General features: G+C 36.4%; 1 protein-coding gene across 4 annotated transcripts in view; it reads right to left on the bottom strand.

The window, feature by feature from the left end:
- DIAPH2 (diaphanous related formin 2) overlaps nt 1-22,817 on the bottom strand; it is a 982,724-nt gene that overhangs the window by 906,390 nt on the left and 53,517 nt on the right. For 3 of the 4 annotated variants that reach the window (XM_042974379.1, XM_042974380.1, XM_042974382.1), the window contains exons 2-3: nt 17,384-17,416; nt 14,760-14,936 (exon numbers count right to left, since the gene is read on the bottom strand). In XM_042974379.1, the coding sequence (XP_042830313.1) occupies nt 14,760-14,936; nt 17,384-17,416 (210 nt within the window). The remainder of the gene's footprint in view (nt 1-14,759; nt 14,937-17,383; nt 17,417-22,817) is intronic. The other variant, XM_042974381.1, reaches the window with a different exon arrangement.

Raw genomic sequence — 22,817 nt, 5'->3', positions numbered from 1 at the left:
TGAACAGCAAGTAAAAGTGTAAAATGGAAATCTAGCAGCACAGTTGAGGGAATGGGGTAGAGACATATAAAATGACTCTCTGAAAACATAAAGGCTTATTTGGAGCTTTAGAAAAGGAATTGGTTTTGGAATCATTAATAGGGATTACTACTGGATTAGAATGGTCAAAACCTGAAGGACAGGAAGAGGACCAGTTTAGGAAACTGCTTTCATAGCTCACAAGAAACAATTACAGAGGGATATTGTCTAAACTAAGGCAACAACAGCTGAAGAATAACAGAGGAAATATGTTAAGAGTGACTGCAAAATCAGAACAATGGGATTTGGCAAGCAATTAGAAGTGACTGAGAAAACAAACACAAGTAAAGATGGCTATAAATGTTGAGCTTAAGTGAACTGGAGTGTGGCAATGCCATGGGAAACCTTGAAGAACTATTTCAATACTGCAAAAATTAGTAACCAATTGGTAAGCAGATTAAAGTAATAAGTATCATTTGAGTGAAGTATGAGTGAAAAAAAGAAAGAAGATTTTAAAAGATTAAAAGTTTCAATAGTGTCAGGAACGTTTCTGTTGTTGCTGTCCTCATTGTTTGCGTTAATTAAGATAAAACAACCAAGTGCTAAAATGATGGGCAGTCTAGGTAATTGGGAAATATTGGCAAATAAAGAAAGAACAGAGCTTTGTTAACGGAAGAGAATGAAACGAAACATTTATAAAACTGTCTATACAGAAAGCTTACATTCCAGGCACTAATATGGTAATATCATCCCCTTTAATCCTAAAAATAAATTTTCAAGAAGTTATATAAACTTTGCAGTGTAGTGCAATAAATGGCAGAGCCAAATTCAAACCCAAGTCTGATAACCCCAAAGTCTAAGATTTTAACCACGACACAGTTTATGCTCTGTAAAATTATGGACCTGGGAAAGGTAATATAGGTTGTTTAGCGTCCAAGGAGAATTACAGATTTTAAGATCTTGGAGGTAGAAACATTTAAAAGAAAACACAATCCAAGGTGTATTCATGAGTGTAGTTAGCTAAATATATATACATGCAGATGTCAAAGTTTAGGAAATCAAGGAACTAAGAGCAAAAATGTATTGAAGGAGTTCCCAATACAATAGCTGAAATAACTGAAATGAATAGTAAGGGAAAAGTAAAAAGGATAGCTAAGTGCTATTACTGTCAAGGAAGGTCAGCACATAATAGACTTCACAAGACAAAGGGTCATTGAAAGGTGGTTCAAAGATAACACCAGAAGGAGAAGCAGGAAAAAGGGTGTACCACAGAGTTAGGGAAAAATGGCTGAGGGTAGCAATTAGAGGACTTTTATCAGGGGAAAACCCAGATGCCATTTGTGGCTAGATAAGAGAAGTCAAGAGAAAGGTTTAAAGATAAAGGGAATTTGTTTGCATTCATTCAACAACATTGCACAAGTATTTATTGAAGGCCTGCTAACTCTTAAAAGGACAGGAGCAAAATAGTGAGGTTGGGAAAGAGATATTGACAAGATGTTCTATACTGAGCACAGTTGAAGAGTAGAGTTTTTAAGTGATTCTTAACCTTTCATTGAGGCATAGATAAGGGGACCTGTGAAACTCCTATGAACTGAACCCTAACTCCACATCAATAAACATCCACAAAATCTTAATAATGTTAAGTGGGATACAATTATAAATGAATGAATGATGAATCAGAATCTCCAGCATTCCTCTGGTCAAGCAAAATAATCTCCTATGTCCCAAATCCTCCCCTCAACATCCTGCTACCATAAACTTCTGAATACTCAAAGTATTATCTTATTATCTAACACAAGAAATAATCTAGACTGCAAGCTATAAAATATAAGTAACATGCTAAAAATGTAGGTTATATGACTGCTAATAGAACTTGGAGGAATTAATACATCTATACCTTCCACTGTTTTTTTTTAACTTTTAATTTAAATTTCAGTTAGTTAACATATAACATAATATTAGTTTAAGGTGTACAATATAATGATCCAACACATCCATACATCACCCAGTGCCCATTGCAACAAGCGCAATCCTTAATCCCCATTGCCTATTTAACCCATTCCCTATATCAACCTCCCTCTGAAAACCATCAGTTTCTTTTCTATAGTGAAGAGTCTCTTTATTGCCTTGCAACTCTCTTTTTTTATTCCCTCCACTTATGTTTTCTTTCCTAAAATTCACATGAGTGAAATCATATGGTATTTGTCCTTACCTGACTTATTTCACTTAGCATGATACTCTCTACTTCCATCCATGTCCTTGTAAATGGCAAGATTTCATTCTTTTATATGGCTGAGTAACAGTCCATATATATATACATATACATATATATATATATATGTATATGTATATATATATCTATATGTATATATATACATACATACAAAACACAAACTTATACATTCATCAATCAATTCACAAAAGGGAAGTTTCCATACCTAGATGTTGTAGATAATGCTGCTACAAAATTCATATTCCATATAACCCTTTTAATTAGTAGTTTTGTATTCTTTGAATAAATAATTAGTAGTGCACTGGCTGGATCATAGAGGATTATTATTTTTTTATTTTATTTTTTTAATGTGAAAATTATTGTCAAATTGGTTTCCATACAAAACACAGTGATCATCCCAACAGGGGCCCTCCTCAATACTTATCATCCACTTTCCCTTCCCTCCCACCCCCCATCAACCCTAAGTTTATTCTCAGTTTTTAAGAGTCACTTATGATTTGGCTCCCTCCCTCTCCAACCTCTTTTTTTTGTTTGTTTCCTTCCCCTCCCCCATGGTCTTCTGGTAAGTTTCTCAGGAGCAACTTAAGAATGAAAACATATGGTATCTGTCTTTCTCCGTATGACTTATTTCATTTAGCATAACACTCTCCAGTTCCATCCACATTGCTACAAAAGGCCATATTTCATTCTTTCTCATTGCCATGTAGTATTCCATTGTGTATATAAACCACAACTTCTTTCTCCATTCATCTGTTGATGGACCTTTAGGCTCTTTCCATAATTTGGCTATTGGTGAAAGTGCTCCTATAAACATTCGGGTACAAGTGTCCCTATGCATCAGCACTCCTGTATCCCTTGGGTAAAATCCTAGCAGGGCTATGTCTGGGTCATAAGGTAGATCTATGCTTAATTTTTTGACCAACGTCCACACTGTTTTCCAGAGTGGCTGCACCAGTATGCATTCCCACCAACAGTGCAAGACGGTTCCCGTTTCTTCACATCCTCACCAGCATCTATAGTCTCCTGATTTGTTCATTTTAGCCACTCTGACTTACAGGTGGTGGTATCTGAGTGTGGTTGTGATTTGTATTTCCCTGATGAGGAGTGACGTTGAGCATCTGTTCATGTGCCTGTTGGCCATCTGGATGTCATGTTTATAGAATTGTCTATTCGTGTCTTCTGCCCATTTCTTCACTGGATCATTTGTTTTTCAGGTGTGGAGTTTGGTGAGTACTTTATAGATTTTGAATACTAGGCCTTTGTCCAATATGTCATTTGAAAATATCTTTTCCCATTCCGTTGGTTGCCTTTTAGTTTTGTTGACTGTCTTCTTTGAAGTGCAGAAGCTTTTTATCTTCATGAGATCCCAATAGTTCATTTTTGCTTTTAATTCCCTTGCCTTTGGGGATGTGTCAAGCAAGAAATTGCTGCAGCTGAGGTCAGAGAGGTTTTTTCCTGCTTTGTCCTCTGGGGTTTGGATTGTTTCCTGTCTCACATTCAGGTCTTTTATCCATTTTGAGTTTATTTTTGTGAATGTTGTGAGAAAGTGGTCTAGTTTCAACCTTCTGCATGTTGCTGTCCAGATCTCCCAGCACCATTTGTTAAAGAGACTGCCTTTTTTCCATTGGTATTCTTTCCTGCTTTGTCAAAGATTAGTTGGCCATACTTTTGAGGGTCTAGGTCTGGGGTTTCTATTCTATTCCATTGGTCTATGTGTCTGTTTTTGTGCCAATACCATGCTGTCTTGATGATGACAGCTTTGGAGTAGAGGCTAAAGTCTGGGATTGTGATGCCTCCCGCTTTGGTCTTCTTCTTCAAAATTACTTTGGCTATTTGGGGCCTTTTGTGGTTCCATACAAATTTTAGTATTACTTGTTCTAGCTTCAAGAAGAATGCTGGTGCAATTTTGACTGGGATTGCATTAAATGTGTAGATAGCTTTGGGCAGTATTGACATTTTAACAATATTTATTCTTCCAGTCCATGAGCATGGAAGGTTTTTCCATTTCTTTATATCTTCTTCAATTTCCTTCAAGAGCTTTCTATACTTTTCAGCTTAGAGATTTTTTACATCTTTGGTTGGGTTTATTCCTAGGTATTTTATGCTTCTTGGTGCAATTGTGAATGGGATCAGTGTCTTTTTCTTTCTGTTTCTTCATTATTAGTATATAAGAATGCAACTCACTTCTGTACATTGATTTTGTATCCTGGGACTTTGCTGAATTCATGTATCAGTTCAAGTAGACTTTCTATGGAGTCTATCGGATTTACCATGCATAATGTCATGTCATCTGCAAAAAGTGAAAGCTTCACTTCATCTTTGCCCATTTTGATTCCTTGGATTTCCTTTTGTTGTCTGATTGTTGATGCTAGAACTTCCAACACTATGTTAAACAACAGCAGTGAGAGTGGACATCCCTGTCGTGTTTCTGATCTCAAGGAAAAAGCTCTCAGTTTCTCCCCATTGAGGATGATATTAGCTGTGGGCTTTGATGATGTTTCAGTATGTTCCTTCCATCCTGCCTTTTCCGAGGGTTTTTATTAAGAAAGGATGCTGAATTTTGTTAAATGCTTTTTCTGCATCAATTGACAGGATCATATGCTTCTTATCTTTTCTTTTATTAATGTGATGTATCACATTGAATGACTTGCGAATGTTGAACCACCCCTGAAGCCCAGGAATGAATCCCACTTGATCATGGTGAATAATTCTTTTTATATGCTGTTGAATTCAATTGGCTAGTATCTTATTGAGAATTTTTGCATCCATATTCATCAGGGATATTGGCCTCTAGTTCTCTTTTCTTGCTGGGTCTATCTCTGGTTTGGGAATCAAAGTAATGCTGGTTTCATAGAATGAGTATGGAAGTTTTCCTTCCCTTTCTATTTTTTTGGAAAAGTTTGAGACGATAGGTATTATCTCTGCTTTAAATGTCTGGTAGAATTCCCCAGGGAAGCCCTCTGGTCCTGGATTCTTATTTGTTGGGAGATTTTTGAAAACTGATTCAATTTCTTTGCTGCTTATGGGTCTGTTCAAGTTTTCTATTTCTTCCTGTTTGAGTTTTGGAAGTGCGTGGGTGCTTAGGAATTTGTCCATTTCTTCCAGGTTGTCCATTTTGTTGGCATATAGTTTTTCATAGTATTCCTTGAGAATCGCTTGTATTTCTGAGGGATTGGTTGTAATAATTCCATTTTCATTCATGATTTTATCTGAGTCCTCTCCCCTTTTATTTTTGAGAAGCCTGGCTAGAGGTTTATTCAATTTTGTTTATTTTTTCAAAAAAACAACTCTTGGTCTCATTGATCTGCTCTACAGTTTTTTTAGATTCTCTATTGTTTATTTCTACTCTGATCTTTATTATTTCTCTTCTGCTACTGGGTTTGGGGTGTCTTTGCTCTTCCGCTTCTATTTCCTTTAGGTGTGCTGTTAGATTTTGTATTTGGGATTTTTCTTGTTTCTTGAGATAGGCCTGGACTGCAATGTATTTTCCTCTCAGGACTGCCTTTGCTGCATCCCAAAGCATTTGGATTGTTGTATTTTCATTTTCATTGGTTTCCATATATATTTTTTTAAATTTCTTCTCTAATTGCCTGGTTGACCCATTCATTCTTTAGTAGGGTGTTCTTTAACCTCCATGCTTTTGGACCATTTCCAGACTTTTTCCTGTGGTTGATTTCAAGCTTCATAGCATTGTGGTCTGAAAGTATGCATGGTATGATCTCAATTCTTGTATACTTATGAAGGGCTGTTTTGTGACCCAGTATGTGATCTATTTTGGAGAATGTTCCATGTGCACTCGAGAAGAAAGTATATTCTGTCACTTTGGGATGCAGAGTTCTAAATATATGTCAAGTCCATCTGATCCAATGTATCATTCAGGGCCCTTGTTTCTTTATTGATCCTGTGTCTAGATGATCTATCCATTGTTGTAAGTGGAGTATTAAAGTCCCCTGCCATGACCACATTCTAATCAATAAGGTTGCTTAGGTTTCTGATTGTTTTATATATTTGGGGGCTTTCAGATTCAGTGCATAGACATTTATAGTTGTTAGCTCTATCTGATGGATAGACCCTGTAATCATTATGTAATGCCCTTCTTCATCTCTTTTTACAGCCTTTACTTTAAAGTCTAGTTTGTCTGATGTAAGTATGGCTACTCCATCTGTCTTTTGACTTCCAGTATCATGATAGATAGTTCTCCATCCCCTCACTTTCAATCTGAAGGTGTCCTCAGGTCTAAAATGAGTTTCTTATAGACAGAAAATAGATGGGTCTTCTTTCATTATCGATTCCGATACCCTATGTCTTTTGGTTGGAGCATTTAGTCCATTTACATTCAGTGTTATTATTGAATGATATGGGTTTAGAGTCATTGTGATGTGTGTAGGTTTCATGCTTGCAGTGATGTCTCTGGTACTTTGTGGTTCTTGCAACATTTCACTCACAGAATCCCCCTTAGGATCTCTTGTAGGGCTGGTGTAGTGGTGATGAGTTCCTTCAGTTTTTGTTTGTTTGGGAAAACCTTTATCTCTCCTTCTATTCTGAATGACAGACTTGCTGGATAAAGGACTCTAGGCTGCATTATTTTTTTTGTTCATCACATTAAAGATTTCCTGCCATTCCTTTCCGGCCTGCCAAGTTTCAGTAGATAGTTCTGCCACTAGTCTTATCGGTCTCCTTTTATATGTGTTTATCCCTAACTGCTTTCAGAATTCTCTCTTTATCCTTGTATTTTGCCAGTTTCAGTATGATATGTCATGTAGAAATCGATTCAAGTTACGTCTCAAGGGAGTCGTCTGTGCCTCTTGGATTTCAATGCCTCCTTCCTTCCCCAGATCAGGAAAGTTTTCAGCTATGATTTGTTCAAGTACACCTTCAGCCCCTTTTTCTCTCTCTCTTCTTCTTCTGGAATTCCTATGATATGGATATTGTTCTGTTTGATCGCATCACTTAGTCTCTAATTCTCCCCTCATACTCCTGGATTTTTTTATCTCTCTTTTTCTCAGCTTCCTCTTTTTCCATAATTTTATCTTCTAATTCACCTATTCTCTCCTCTGCCTCTTCAATCTGAGCTGTGGTCACCTCCATTTTATTTTGCACCTCATTTATAGCTTTTTTTTTAGCTCCTCATGACTATTTCTTAGTCTCTTGATCTCTGTAGCAATAGATTCTCTGCTGTCCTCTATACTTTTTTCAAGCCTAGCGATTATTTTATGAGTAGTATTCTAAATTCGTGTTCTGTTTTATTGCTTAAATCATTTTTGATCAATTAGTTAGGTGTCTCTGCTTCCTGGAGTTTCTTTTGAGAATTCTTCTGACCTCTCCTTTTGGGTAGTCTCTGTGGTGGCTCCAAACTTCAGGGCACTTCCTATGTGCTGTCTGGAGTAACTTGTTTTGGTGGGCAGGGCCACAGTCAGACCCTCTGTCTGCCCACAGCCCACTGCTGGCACCACAGTCAGTCTGGTGTGTACCTCTCCCAGGGGCAGGACTCACTGTGGAGTGGTGTGGCCCCTGTCTGGGCTACTTGCACACTGCCAGACTTGTGGTGCTGCTTCTATGGGATATGGCCAAGGGCAAATTAGCCTGGTTGGATATGCAAGGTTCACAGGGGCAGGTGGGGCAGACTTATCTAGCTTTGCTGTCAGTGGTCCCCTGCAGGAGGGGCCCTGTAACACCAGGACATAGGCGGACCCGTTGGAGGGATGGATCCACAGAAGCACAGTGTTGGGCGTTTGTGCGGTGCATGCAAGTTCGATGACCGGAACTCGTTCCCTTTGGAATTTTGGCCGGGAGATGGGAGAGGGAGATGGCGCTTGCCAGTGCCTTTGTTCCCCCACAGACCTCTGTCCTTCCAGGGCTCAACAACTCTCCCTCCGGCATCCTCTCGCCCTCCCTGTTCTCCAGGAGTAGAGCTGTTGAGTTTTAACATTCCAGATGTTAAGTCCCTCTGGTTGTCAAACTCATGGAGTCCGGCCCCTCCGCTTTTGCAAGCCAGACTTCAGGGGCTCTGCCTTGCCCGGCAGGCTGCCCCTCCACCTCCCAGCTCCTTTCTGCCAGTCCGTGTAGCATGCACTGCCTCTCTGTCCTTCCTACCCTCTTCCGTGATCCTCTTGTCCACGCTTGGCTCTGGAGAGTCCATTGTGCTAGTCTTCTGGTGCTGTTCTGGGTTATTTAGGCAGATGTGGGTGGAATCTAAGTGATCAGCAGGACGAGGTGAGTCCAGAGTCCTCCTATGCCACCATCTTCCTAGTCACTTGAGAACTTCTATTTTTAACTTTCTGAGGGACCTTCATACTTTTCCACAACGACTGCATCATTTTGCTTTCCCACCAAAAGTGTAGAGGGGTTTCATATTCTCTACATCCTCTCCAACTGCTGTTTCTTCTGCTGTTAATTTTAGCCATCTAACAGGTGTGAGGTGATATTTCAATGTAGTTTTGATTTGCAAATCCCTGATGATCAGTGATGTTGAGCATCTTTTCATGTGTCTGTTGGCCATGTGGATATCTTCATGGAAAATTATTCATTTCTTCTATCCATTTTTTAAATTGGATTATTAGTCTTTTGGGTGATGAGTTTTCTAAATTCTTCATATACTGTGGATAGTAACCCTTTATCAGCTAACTCATTTATAAATATCTTCTCCAATTCCATAGGCTGCCTTTTAGTTTTCTTGATTGTTTCCTTTGCTGTGCAGAAGCTTTTCCATGTAGTCCCAAAAGTTTATTTTTTATTTTTGTTTCCCTTGCCTCAGGAGATATATCTAGAAAGAATTTGCTATGGCTGATGTCAAAGTTACTGCCTATGTTCTCTTCTATGATTTTTATGATTTTGGGTCTTATACTTAGGTCTTTAATCTACTTTTAATTTATTTTTATGTATGGTAATAGAGTTCCAGTTTGGGGCGACTGGGTGACTCAGTCGGTTAAGTGTCCAACTTCAGCTCAGGTCATAATCTCACAGTTCATGAGTTCAAGCCCCACATCAGGCTCTGTGCTAATAGCTCAGAGCCTGGACCCTGCTTCAGATTCTGTGTCTCCCTCTCTCTCTGCCCCTCCCATGCTCATGCTCTGTGTCTCTCTGTCTCAAAAATAAACAAATATTAAGAAAAATTTTTTTTAGTAATTTAAAAAAAAAAGAAAGAGTTCCAGTTTCTTTCTTTTGCATGTTGCTGTCCAATTTTCCAAATACCATTTGTTGATGAAATGGTCTTTTTCCCACTGGATATTCTTTCCTGCTTTGTCAAGATTAATTGACCATATAGTTGTGGGTTCATTTCTGGGTTTTCTATCCTCTTCTTTGATCTATGTGTCTCTTTTTTTTGTGTCTGTACACTGTTGGAATTACTACAGCTTTGAAATACAATGTGAAGTCCAGGATTTTGATGCCATCAGCTTTCCTTTTCTTTGTCAAGGTTGCCTTGATTATTCTGGGTCTTTTGTGGTTCCATATTCTTCCTTACCAGTTTGTATATACTCTATGTACAACTGTTAGTTTTCTGATTTCTGTGCCTAGGACTTTCAGTACTATGTTGAATAAAAGTGGTGAGAATGGACATCCTGTCATGACTGTAGAGGAAAACATTAATTTTCTCCCCATTTAGGATTATATCACCTGTGGGTTTTTTATACATGGGCTTTATTATGCTCAGGTATTTTCCCTCTAAACCTACTTTGTTAAGTGTTTTTATCATGAATGGATGTTGTACTTTTGTCAAATGCTTTTTCTGCATCTCTTTGAAGGACCATATGTTTCTTATACATTTTTTTATTAATGTGGTGTATCACTGTAATTGATTTGCAAATATTGAGCCACCCTTGCAGCCCAGGAAATAAATGCCTCTTGAGGAATGTTTCTTTTAATGTACTGTTGGATTTGGTTTGCTAATATTTTATTGAGAATTATTGCATCTGTGTTCATAAGGGATATTGGCCGTGCAGTTTCTCTCTCTCTCTCTCTTTCTCTCTCTTTTTTTTTTTGTGTGTGTGTGCGTGTGTGTGTGTGTGTGTGTGGTGTCTTTATCTAGTTTTTGAATCAGGGTAATGCTCACCTCACAGAATGAATTTAGAAGTTTTCCTTCCCTTTCTATTTTTATCTTATTTTGTCTTGCTTTTAAGATTTTTTTCTTTATATTTTGCCAATTTAAATACAATATGTCTTGGTGCTGGTCTGCTTTTGTTTGAGAAGAACAGGTATTAACTCTTCTTAAATGTCTGGTAGAATTTGCCCATGAAGTCATCTGGTCCTGGACTGCTGTGTCCTGGGAGATTTTTGATTCCTGATTCAATTTCTTTGCTGATTATTGGCCTGTTTAAGTTTTCTATTTCTTCTTATTTTAGTTTCGGTAGTTTATATGTTTCTAGGAATTGATCCATTTTTCCAGATTGTCCAATTTGAGGGCAAATAGTTTCTCATAACATTCTCTTATAATTGCATTTCTGTGGTGTTAGCTGTTATTTCTCTTATCCCCTTTGTGATTTTATTATTTGAGTCATTTATCTTTAATCTTTGGTATGTTTGGCTAGAGGTTTATCAATTTTATTAATTTTTTTTCAAAGAACTAGGTCCTGGATTCATTGATCTGTTCTATTGTTTTTTTTTTAACTTTCTATATCATTAATTTCTGCTCTGATCTTTATCATTTCCTTAATTCTGCTGGCTTTAGGCTTCTTTTGTTGTTCTTTCTAGCTCCTTTAGTGTAAGGTTAGGTTGTCTGAATTTTTTCTTGCTTTTTGAGGTAGGCCTGTATTGCTATATACATCCCTCATACGACCACATTTGCTGCATCTCAAAGCTTTGGACTGTTCTTATTTTCATTTGTTTCCATGCATTATTTTCATTTCTTTCCATGTATTTTTTTTTATTACTTATTTGATTTCCTGATTGACCCATTCATTATTTAGTAGCATGTTGTTTAACCCCCATGTATTTGTTTTCTTTCCCTATTTTTTCTTATTGGTGACTTCTAGTTTATTTTTTTTTTTTGCTTTTTTTTTTCAATATATGAAATTTATTGTCAAATTGGTTTCCATACAACACCCAGTGCTCATCCCAAAAGGTGCCCTCCTCAATACCCATCACCCACCCACCCCTCCCTCCCACCCCCCATCAACCCTCAGTTTGTTCTCAGTTTTTAAGAGTCTCTTATGCTTTGGCTCTCTCCCACTCTAACCTCTTTTTTTTTTGTTTTTCCTAGTTTCATAGCATTGTGGTCAGAAAAGGTGCATGGTATGACTTCAAAATTTTGTATTTGCTGAGCCGTGTTTTGTTACCAAACATGTAATCTGTTCCAAAGAATGTTCCATGTGCACTTGAAAAGAATGTGTTTTTTGCTATTTAAGAATGGAATATTCTGAATATATGTGTTACGTCCATCTAGTCCAGTGTGTCATTCAAAGTCATTGTTTCCTTATTGATTTTCTTTAGATGATCTGTCCACTGATGTAAGTGGGGTGTTAAAGTCCCCTATGATTTTTGTATTATTATCAATGAGTTCCTTTATATTTGTTATTATTTTATACATTTGGATGTGCCCATGTTGGTTTCATAAATACTTAAATTGTGATATCTTCTTTTTGGATTGTACCCTTTATTATTATATAGTGCCTTTCAGTACCTTTTGTTATACTTTTTGTTTAAAAGTCTATTTTGTACAATATAAGTATTGCTACTCTTTCTTTGGAAATCAATTTGGATGATAGATGTTTTTATATCCCCTCACTTTCAATCTACATTTGTCTGTATGTCTAAAATGAGTGTCGTGTAGGCAGCATATAGATGGACTTGTGTGTTTTTTTAATCCATTCTATCATTCTATGTCTTTTGGAGCATTCAATCCATCTACATTCAAAGTATTATTGATAGATACATATTTATTGTCATTTTTATTACCTCTTTTGTGATAGTTTCTGTAGATTTTTTCTGATCTTTTCTTGTCTTTCTCACATTCATGGTTTGCAGATTTTCTTTAGTGATATATTAGGATTTTTTCTCTTTATTCATTGCATGTTTATTAATGGTTTTTGATAAATGGTTACCATTCAGTTTGTATATAATTTCTCTGCAAATAGCACTCTATATTAAGTTGATGTTCATTCAAATTTGAACCTATTCTTTCCTCCTTTTCTCCCCACAATTTAGGTATATGTTACTATATTTTCCTTCCTGTGTGTATGAGTTCCTGAACTGATTTTTACAAAAAATATTCATTTTTACTGCTTTACTATTTCTTGCCTTTATTCTGTCACTTTTGGTCTCTCCTTTGCACTCAAAGAGTCCCCTTTAATATTTCTTGCAGGGCTGGTTTAGTGGTCACGAACACCGTTAGTTTTTGTCTGGAAAACTCTTTACCTTGCCTTCTATCCTGAACATTAGCCTTGCTTGACAGAATATTCTTGGCTGCAGATTTTTCCCATTCAGCAAGTTGAATATAGTATGCCACTCCCTTCTGGCTTACCAAGTTTCTGTTGGGAAATCAGCCGCTAGCCTTAAGGGTCTTCCCTTGTAAGTTAAGGACTTCTTTTGTCTTGCTGCTTTTAAGATCTTTTCTTTATGACTATATTTTACCAATTTAAATACACTATGTCTTGGTGTTGGCCTGCTTTTGTTGATTTTGATGGGAGTTCTCTGTACTTCCTGGAACTGGATGTCTATTTCCATCCCAGATTAGGAAAGTTTTCAGCTATTATTTCTTCAAATAAATCTTCTGCCCCCTTATCTCTCTCTTCTTCTTGAAAATCTATAATATAAAAGTTATTCCATTTGATGGTTATTGAATTCCCTAAGTCTATTCTTATTTTGCATAATTCTTTGTCTCCTTTGCTCAGCTTCATTACTTTCCATTACTTTGTCTTCTAGGTCATTAATTAGTTCCTCTACTTCTTCCAGCCTGCTGTTCATTGCATCAGATATTTCTAATCTTGTTTATTGCACTCTTCATTTGTGATTCTTTTTTAATTCTTTTATCTCTGTAGTTAGGCTGTCACTAATGTCTTCTTTTTTCAGTCCCAGTGAGTATCCTTATGAACGTTGCTTTTAATACTCTATCAGGCATGTTACTTATATCTGTTTTGCTTAGATTTCTGGCTGAGGCCTTATCCTATTCTTTCATTTGGGATATACTCCTTTGTCTTTGCATTTTGTCTAAGTCTCTTCTTCTGTAGGAGAGAAAAGCCAATTATGTCCCTACTCTTTTGTTCCTAGAGAGGTGTCTCTGTGAACACTGCCTCGCAGGGGCAAGCTCAGAGAACAGCAAAAAATCTCCCCATGTGTGCCCCAGGTGTTTCAATGACATCTGTCCCTAGGTTGTTTGCCTGCCTTCTCTCAAGGCACAGGGCAATGCCCTCAGGGCTCTATCCCAGCCAAACCTGTTGACCTTTAAAACTCCAGGCTTTAAGCCTTGCTGGTTGCAAGAACTCAGGAAATTCAGCCCATCAAATTTTCTAAGTCAATGGATTTGGGGAAATGTTCTCCTTGTGCACTACCCTGTGTGCATCTCTCTCTCTCTCTCTCTCTCTCTCTCTCTCTCTCTCTCTCTGTCTCTCTCCATCACTCCCTCTCTCTCTCTCTCATTCTCTCTCTTTCTCCCTTCTACTTGACCATGGCTCCATCCCCTACTCAGCAGCTGTGATCTATCTGTTTGTCCCTTAAACCATATCTTTGCATGCACTTCCTACCTTCCTCCATGTGGCCTCTTTTCTCTCTTTAGTTGTGGAGTTTGTTCTGTCAGTCTTCAGGTCAATTTCTGAGGTATTTAGAATAATTTGGTAGTTATCTAGTTGTGTTCCTGAAATGAGCTGAGCCTAGAGTCCTCCTACTTCCTTTTTCTTCTCCTTCTCCTTCCAGGCATTCTTTCCCCTCTACTGTTTTTTTCTTTGCTGGTCTGTTTGTTTTACTGTCTTCCTAACTCTATTCCATATAAACAACAAGATACCTTGTGCTGTTTTCCAGAAAGTGAACTTTGGTCTGTTTTTCTTCACCAAAAACAGAAACACAAATTAGTTAATTGAAAAACTGATTCAATGTGCCAGAGACCACAAAATACTTGAGGACACAAATAAGACAGCCCTTGCTTTCCAGAGATCATAGAGGAAGTGATAGTCAGGTAAGGATATTTTAACTCAAGTCAAAAAACATACTTCTGAAGGGGCGCCAACTAGTCAGTTGGCTAGGCATCTGACTTCAGCTCAGGTCATGATCCTGTGGTCTGTGAGTTTGAGTCCCACGTTGGGCTCCGTGTTGACAGCTCAGAACCTGGAGCCTGCTTCGGATTCTGTGTCTCCCTCTATCTCTGCCCCTCCTCCCTCTCTCTCGCTCTCACTCTCAAAAATAAACATTTAAAAATTTTTAAAAAGCATACTTCTGAAAATAGTTCTGTTGTATCAACAAGTTTCTGGACTCTCCTTTACATGATATAAATACAATCCATACAAACACACATACTTAAAAACCTGTAATCCTCTGGGCACACACATTTTAAAATTACAACAAAAGTAAGGTACAAACTTACCATCATTTTTTCAAAAAGATCCAGTACTTCCTTTTCTGACAAATTCAACGATCGTTCATCATACAATGGCTGAGCTGCTGGAAACTCACTCATTGCAACTTGAGAATCAATAGGATGCTGAATAAAAGGTTTTTCTTTTTTGACAGTAGATTTTCTAAAACTTGTAATTCGGTCACGCTACAAAAAGAAAAAAAAAATAAGAAACTCTAAGAAAGAAATCCAGAATCATAAATATGAAGTACTGAAACATCAAAATAGCACTTAGTATAATATTGTCTTTTGACAAACTTATTTTAAGCAAGAATTTCTAGTTAGAGATTGCACAATTTTGAAACCTTTTAATTCAATCTCAGAAGTCTGAGGTGTGAAAAGTAGTCCTCCAAGGTAAACCTTAGTACCTCATCATTTCCACTTTACACTGTAAATAGGTAAATAAAAGTCTTGCATCAAAGTTATGTAGTTGTTTGAGGGACAATAGTGGCAACTTTTGAATTATGAGAAATAAAGAAAGGAATAAAAAAGAGCCCCAATATTCACTTCTCAGGTGGGAAATTACAGTAATGTTTTTCTCTTCAAAGTGCCAAAAACTATGACAAGTATCTACAGATACCTTGCCAGCATAGTGGTCAAGTATAATGGTTAATAACAAAGACTCTGAAGCCAGACTGCCTGGGTTTGAATCTGTCATTTATTAGCTGAGGAACCCTGTGCAAATTACATGCTCTTTCTCTGTTTTCTCATCTCTAAAATACAGATAACAAGTTAATAGATTTTAAATAAATAATATTACCTACACTGCACAGGGTTATTATGAGATTCAAATAAGTTCATATGTTTAGTGTACTTAACTGCTATTTTTTATTCTTGTTACTATTATTTCCCTTACTTTTTTTCCCTAAAAATTGAGGATTAACAAGACATTACCTTTTCAATTTAATGGAAATGTTAACATAAATAAAAATGTCTTATTCCTACAAATACTATCATAAAGAACTTGATGTTTTACGGATATTAATTCTGTACCATTGATTCCATGTATAATCTCTAATAATTAGCACAATCTCTAATAATCAGCTTGCTATTTCATGTAAAGTGTGTTAATGACTCCAGGTACATACAAAGAGCCCAATCTGTTTTAAACCACAAAATATCAGACATCAAAAATTAGTAAGGTCCATAAAACTGAATGCAACTCAGTTTTATTCTGGTTTCTGTTAGGAAGCACATGCATACCATAAACTTATGTTAAACAAGCAGACATGTTAGATGTGAGGACAGTGCATCTTCACTGTCATGTTACTGAGTCCTTATAAATTATTTCAAAAACACAAAAAGCATCACAGAAGTTATTACCCCAACTTATGTAAATTTCCACTGACCCCCCCATTAAAAGAACATACTTATTTTGATTCAAAGAACACTTTCTTAAAATTAAATGTACTTTTAAAGAAATATGACCAGTTTTATGCAACTTATTTAGGATTACAAAAATGATTTTAGAATATGGTTGCTTGCAAAGAGATTATATAAATCATAGTGTTTTAGAATTGGGAAGAAACTTGAAAAATCATCTAGACCAACTTTCTCATTTCAGAAAAAAAGTAACTTGATAAATTTATAAGTCCCTGGTCCCTATCCCAGTGTTCACATTAAGATTCATTTCTTCACATCATCTTGAACTAATTCAATTTTTCTTTTAACTATTTAAGGAAAATTAAATTGGTTTAGATATGTATTATATCTTCAAACAACTCAAGAAAAAATATTAAGTAATCCCAAATAAGTTTGAGTACATATCCAACAGCCTAATTTCACTAAAAAATATGGTGGACATAAAAGCATTTAAATATGCAATCGAGCATTAAATCAAAATATCTTTGTTCCTGTCTCTTCATTGTCACTTTTGCAGTGCTAGCTTTTTACTGAGTAGCATTATTTACATATATATTTGATATTCCACTATGCCTTTCATTTCTATCTAGAAAATTGGCTTTTGCTTTCAGCTATATCTTGATAAGAAAATGAATATAAGCCACATACTTTTACCTCCTTAAATCACAAAAAATATTGTACATTATTTGTAATTTCACAAAGAAAAAAATGGCACTGCTTAAAATATCATTTTTTTAAAGTTTAGCTATGAAAGAGCACATTTAAATGTTATGCCCATAAATTTTAATAAGTTTTACTATGATAGCCTCAGCTCAAAATATTTGTGGATTTTAAATTTAATAGCACATATCTAGCTAAAGTAATAAACTTAGCTTTCTATATTAAATTAATTTCCCCTAATATTAATATTAATCTTTTACTTACTCAAAATTTACTTGGCTATCAAAAAGGAAAAAATAGGTGTTTTCCAGGTTAGATTTACATAGAGATTTTAAAATTTTGGTTAAGGTATGTTTAAGGATATCAAAATCTTGTTGAGTTCTCATAATTCTTTATACTGATTTTTCAAAAAAAGAAAAGTCATTCTATTGACGAATCTTCCATTTTACTATAATTTGTAAACATCTAGACATTTTATATCTTACATACATCAATGCTTTAATGTCCACCCACTTTAGTAAAAAGGCAACATGCATAAGTAACATAACAACATGCTGCTAAAACCACCTTACCACATCATCTGCCAAAGTTTTTATTTGAATGTTCTATTAAAATCAAAAGGAAAAAAATACCTGTCAGATAAGAGAAATTCATAGATCAAACAAATAATTGAATGATGCCCATTTATCTTATGAACTATAACTAATCGAAAAGAATTAGCAAGTTTAAATATATAACTATATACATTCTTTACAAAAGGAGAAAAAAAATTTTAAGGATTAAAAATGAAGATTTGTAGGGGGGATACTTATGTCTTTTAAAGTTGATTTGACTTAAGATCCCAAAGTCAGATTTGGATCAGATACCATTACCATAGTGCTCAAACATGAGAAAAGATATAGCAAAATCATAACCCCTTTCAAGTTTGTTCAAAGTTTTAGAATTTAAAATGTTTTGCACAGCAAAGGAAACAACCAACAAAACTAAAAGGCAACCAATGGAATGGGAAAAGATATTTGCAAATGACACATCGGACAAAGGGCTAGTATCCAAAATCTATAAAGAGCTCATCAAACTCCACACCCGAAAAACAAATAACCCAGTGAAGAAATGGGCAGAAAACATGAATAGACACTTCTCTAAAGAAGACATCCGGATGGCCAACAGGCACATGAAAAGATGTTCAACGTCGCTCCTTATCAGGGAAATACAAATCAAAACCACACTCAGATACCACCTCACGCCAGTCAGAGTGGCCAAAATGAAGAAATCAGGAGACTATAGATGCTGGAGAGGATGTGGAGAAACAGGAACCCTCTTGCACTGTTGGTGGGAATGCAAATTGGTGCAGCCGCTCTGGAAAACAGTGTGGAGGTTCCTCAGAAAATTAAAAATAGACCTACCCTATGACCCAGCAATAGCACTGCTAGGAATTTATCCAAGGGATACAGGAGTACTGATGCATAGGGGCACCTGTACCCCAATGTTTATAGCGGCACTCTCAACAATAGCCAAATTATGGAAAGAGCCTAAATGTCCATCAACTGATGAATGGATAAAGAAATTGTGGTTTATATACACAATGGAATACTACGTGGCAATGAGAAAAAATGAAATATGGCCTTTTGTAGCAACATGGATGGAACTGGAGAGTGTGATGCTAAGTGAAATAAGCCATACAGAGAAAGACAGATACCATATGGTTTCACTCTTATGTGGATCCTGAGAAACATAACAGAAACCCATGGGGGAGGGGAAGGAAAAAAAAAAAAAAAAAAAAAAGAGGTTAGAGTGGGAGAGAGCCAAAGCATAAGAGACTGTTAAAAACTGAGAACAAAATGAGGGTTGATGGGGGGTGGGAGGGAGGGCAGGGTGGGTGATGGGTATTGAGGAGGGCACCTTTTGGGATGAGCACTGGGTGTTGTATGGAAACCAATTTGACAGTAAATTTCATATATTAAAAAATAAAAAAATAAAAAAATAAAAAAAAATAAAAAAAAAAAGATGGTAAAAGCCCATGGTATATAATTGAACTTAAAATCACATAAAAGAACCAACAATTTAAAAAATAAAAAAAATAAAAAAATAAATAAATAAATTTAAAAAAAAGGAGAAATGTCACACTTAATAGTAATCAAATAGCTGAGTGTAGAACTCAGTTACTCTGATATTTAAAAGGCATCTTTATAAATATTCTAGATAAAATTGAATTCACTGATTCTGTTAATATATACTCATTTCTAAAAAACTCCAACACTTGTTTTTTGCATGGGATTTTCTACTTCTAATGCTGAAAAGCAATGAAAATGGTGTATCCTAATTAATACAGTGGTTAATACAAACTACCAAACAATAAAATGGGCACCACTATTTGGAGAACTAGAGTGCAGCAATACTAAAGTAATAAAGCAATATTACATTAAAGCAAAGTAATATTTAATAACTTAGTAATCTTCCATGATTTAGAAAATAATTCAAGATCTTACAATAACATATGATCAGCATGAAGGGCAGTTATTATTATATCATAAATATGTTGAAATGCTAATTAAAATTATGATTAGGAAGGAAAAAGATTTTTTAATTGTTATTAGGAATTGAAATTAATCTTTCTGCCACACCCTGTACATTTAGTTCTTATAACAGAAGCTAAATGATATGCATCAACTTGGTTGTGCATGCTCACATTCCTTTTTACTAAGGAATCTGTGGTCAAAAGGCCCCGAATAGCCAAAGTAATTTTGAAGAAGAAGACCAAAGCAGGAGGCATCACAATCCCAGACTTTAGCCTCTACTACAAAGCTGTCATCATCAAGACAGCATGGTATTGGCATAAAAACAGACACATAGACCAATGGAATAGAATAGAAACCCCAGAACTAGACCCACAAACGTATGGCCAACTCATCTTTGACAAAGCAGGAAAGAACATCCAATGGAAAAAAGACAGTCTCTTTAACAAATGGTGCTGGGAGAACTGGACAGCAACATGCAGAAGGTTGAAACTAGACCACTTTCTCACACCATTCACAAAAAGAAACTCAAAATGGATAAAGGACCTGAATGTGAGACAGGAAACCATCAAAACCTTAGAGGAGAAAGCAGGAAAAGACCTCTCTGACCTCAGCCGTAGCAATCTCTTACTCGGCACATCCCCAAAGGCAAGGGAATTAAAAGCAAAAGTGAATTACTGGGACCTTATGAAGATAAAAAGCTTCTGCACAGCAAAGGAAACAACCAACAAAACTAAAAGGCAACCAACGGAATGGGAAAAGATATTTGCAAATGACACATCGGACAAAGGGCTAGTATCCAAAATCTATAAAGAGCTCATCAAACTCCACACCCGAAAAACAAATAACCCAGTGAAGAAATGGGCAGAAAACATGAATAGACACTTCTCTAAAGAAGACATCCGGATGGCCAACAGGCACATGAAAAGATGTTCAACGTCGCTCCTTATCAGGGAAATACAAATCAAAACCACACTCAGATACCACCTCACACCAGTCAGAGTGGCCAAAATGAAGAAATCAGGAGACTATAGATGCTGGAGAGGATGTGGAGAAACAGGAACCCTCTTGCACTGTTGGTGGGAATGCAAATTGGTGCAGCCGCTCTGGAAAGTGGTGTGGAGGTTCCTCAGAAAATTAAAAATAGACCTACCCTATGACCCAGCAATAGCACTGCTAGGAATTTATCCAAGGGATACAGGAGTACTGATGCATAGGGGCACTTGTACCCCAATGTTTATAGCAGCACTCTCAACAATAGCCAAATTATGGAAAGAGCCTAAATGTCCATCAACTGATGAATGGATAAAGAAATTGTGGTTTATATACACAATGGAATACTACGTGGCAATGAGAAAAAATGAAATATGGCCTTTTGTAGCAACATGGATGGAACTGGAGAGTGTTATGCTAAGTGAAATAAGCCATACAGAGAAAGACAGATACCATATGGTTTCACTCTTATGTGGATCCTGAGAAACGTAACAGAAACCCATGGGGGAGGGGAAGGAAAAAAAAAAAAAAAAGAGGTTAGAGTGGGAGAGAGCCAAAGCATAAGAGACTGTTAAAAACTGAGAACAAACTGAGGGTTGATGGGGGGTGGGAGGGAGGGCAGAGTGGGTGATGGGTATTGAGGAGGGCACCTTTTGGGATGAGCACTGGGTGTTGTATGGAAACCAATTTGACAGTAAATTTCATATATTAAAAAATAAAAAAAAATAAAAAATAAAAAAAAAGGAATCTGTGGTCATCTCACTAGTAAGGAGAATTCATTATGAGTTCTAACTAAGTGAGAATTATTTGGTCTCAGGATCTCTTGAAATTGTTCTTCAAATACCACCAACCAAATGCTTTTAAGGATCATCTTTCTCTGGATCAACTAGGACAAATACACTATTATATGTATAGTTTTTTTTTCTACTTTTAATTCATTGATTCCCTCAGGGACACTACACATCTACATTTCTGTATGAGGTCTTCATCACATCTGCTAACACAAACCTCAATCAATCTTTATTGCCTAGGAGAAAAAAGAAGGGGGAACTGAAGCCATTTTAAGAGAGATCAATCCACAGCAGGACTATCTTTACGTGGCATTTTCTCTTTAATTTTCCTTCTGGGTTAAAGAAAACTTTTATGCCCCATGGCAAGTTTCAGGATTGCCTGTAATATAAAATCAGAGTGAGAAATGTCATCTCAAAAGTACCTCAACTACCCTGCCACATTCCAGATATGTACCTGTCCACCTGTCTTATTAGTAAGTATATTAGACAATTCTTCAAGCAATTGCTACTTTTCTTCTTTTTCCATTCTTTGGGGTTATAAACTCAAAATTAAATGCACATCTGTATCTTCAAAGTGAGAATGTAAATTAGGTGAAATATGATTTAATTTAGTCAAATTATCTAACTTAAGGTTTAAATATGTCTAGAATGCTTTAAATATATATCTCAATTGAATGTATGTTGACAGTTTGATCATGGGGTACAGAAACAAGAAAAAAAGTATTACTAGTAATATTTCCACCTTCTCTTATGGGAAGAAATTTGAGTTTTATTTTCTACTCTCACTTTTTTTATTAAATTTTTTTTCTATATTTAATCACATAGTATGGCATTAGAGACTATTAAAGTTGGACAGAATTTAAGATAATCTGGTCAAAACTTTTCATTTTACAAATGATGAAACTGAAGCTTGAAAGAGGCTAAGTAATCTGTCCAAGGCCCACAAATCTATCTGGTTACAAGTGCATGCTAACTTTCAGTCAACATACCAACTTTTCAGTTAGTATAATCAAGATCTACAATACTAGGACTGAATTACTGACTTGAAACAATTCATAGTAATCTCAAATTCACAGATACCCCCTTTAAATGTCTTTTCACATCTTTATCCAGGGAGTCAAGCATCTTATCAAAGAGCATTCCCCTGGCACCCAAAGTCCTTCCCCAACACATCTTACATGTAATCCTGCAAGGCCCTACTGATCTGTACTCTCTTCAGACCCCTCTAACCTCATTTCTTGCTACTGTCGCTTTAATTCCCTCAGCTCCAGTCACGCTGACCACTTTACTCTTCTTCAATAATGCAATAAAACACATGCACTGGCTCTTCCCGCTGCCTGGAATACCCTTTTCGATTTCCATATTTCCATATCCATTACTCCATAATCCCTCCTTAAAAGGAGTTTTTTGCTCAATGAGACCCAATCTGTCCATCCTATTTAAATGGAAACACCAAGGGTAGAAGATGGCAGTGGAGTAGGAGGACCCTAGGCTCACCTCATCCCAGAAAACAACTAGATAACTATCAAATCACCTAATACCTCAGAAATTGACATAAAAATTGACAGAACAAACTCCACAATTAAAGGTAGAGAAAAGGACACATCGAAGAAGGTAGGAAGTGCAGAGACACAGTTTGGGAGGGAAACATCTTCCCCACTGCAGTAGGGAGGGAGCTGCAATCACAGAGAAAAGCGAGAGATAGACTA

Source organism: Panthera tigris, chromosome X (genome assembly GCF_018350195.1).
Source record: "Panthera tigris isolate Pti1 chromosome X, P.tigris_Pti1_mat1.1, whole genome shotgun sequence".
Taxonomy (NCBI): domain Eukaryota; kingdom Metazoa; phylum Chordata; class Mammalia; order Carnivora; family Felidae; genus Panthera; species Panthera tigris.
Note: the sequence above shows the minus strand (reverse complement) of the source record. Positions and strands in the feature narration are given on the sequence as shown.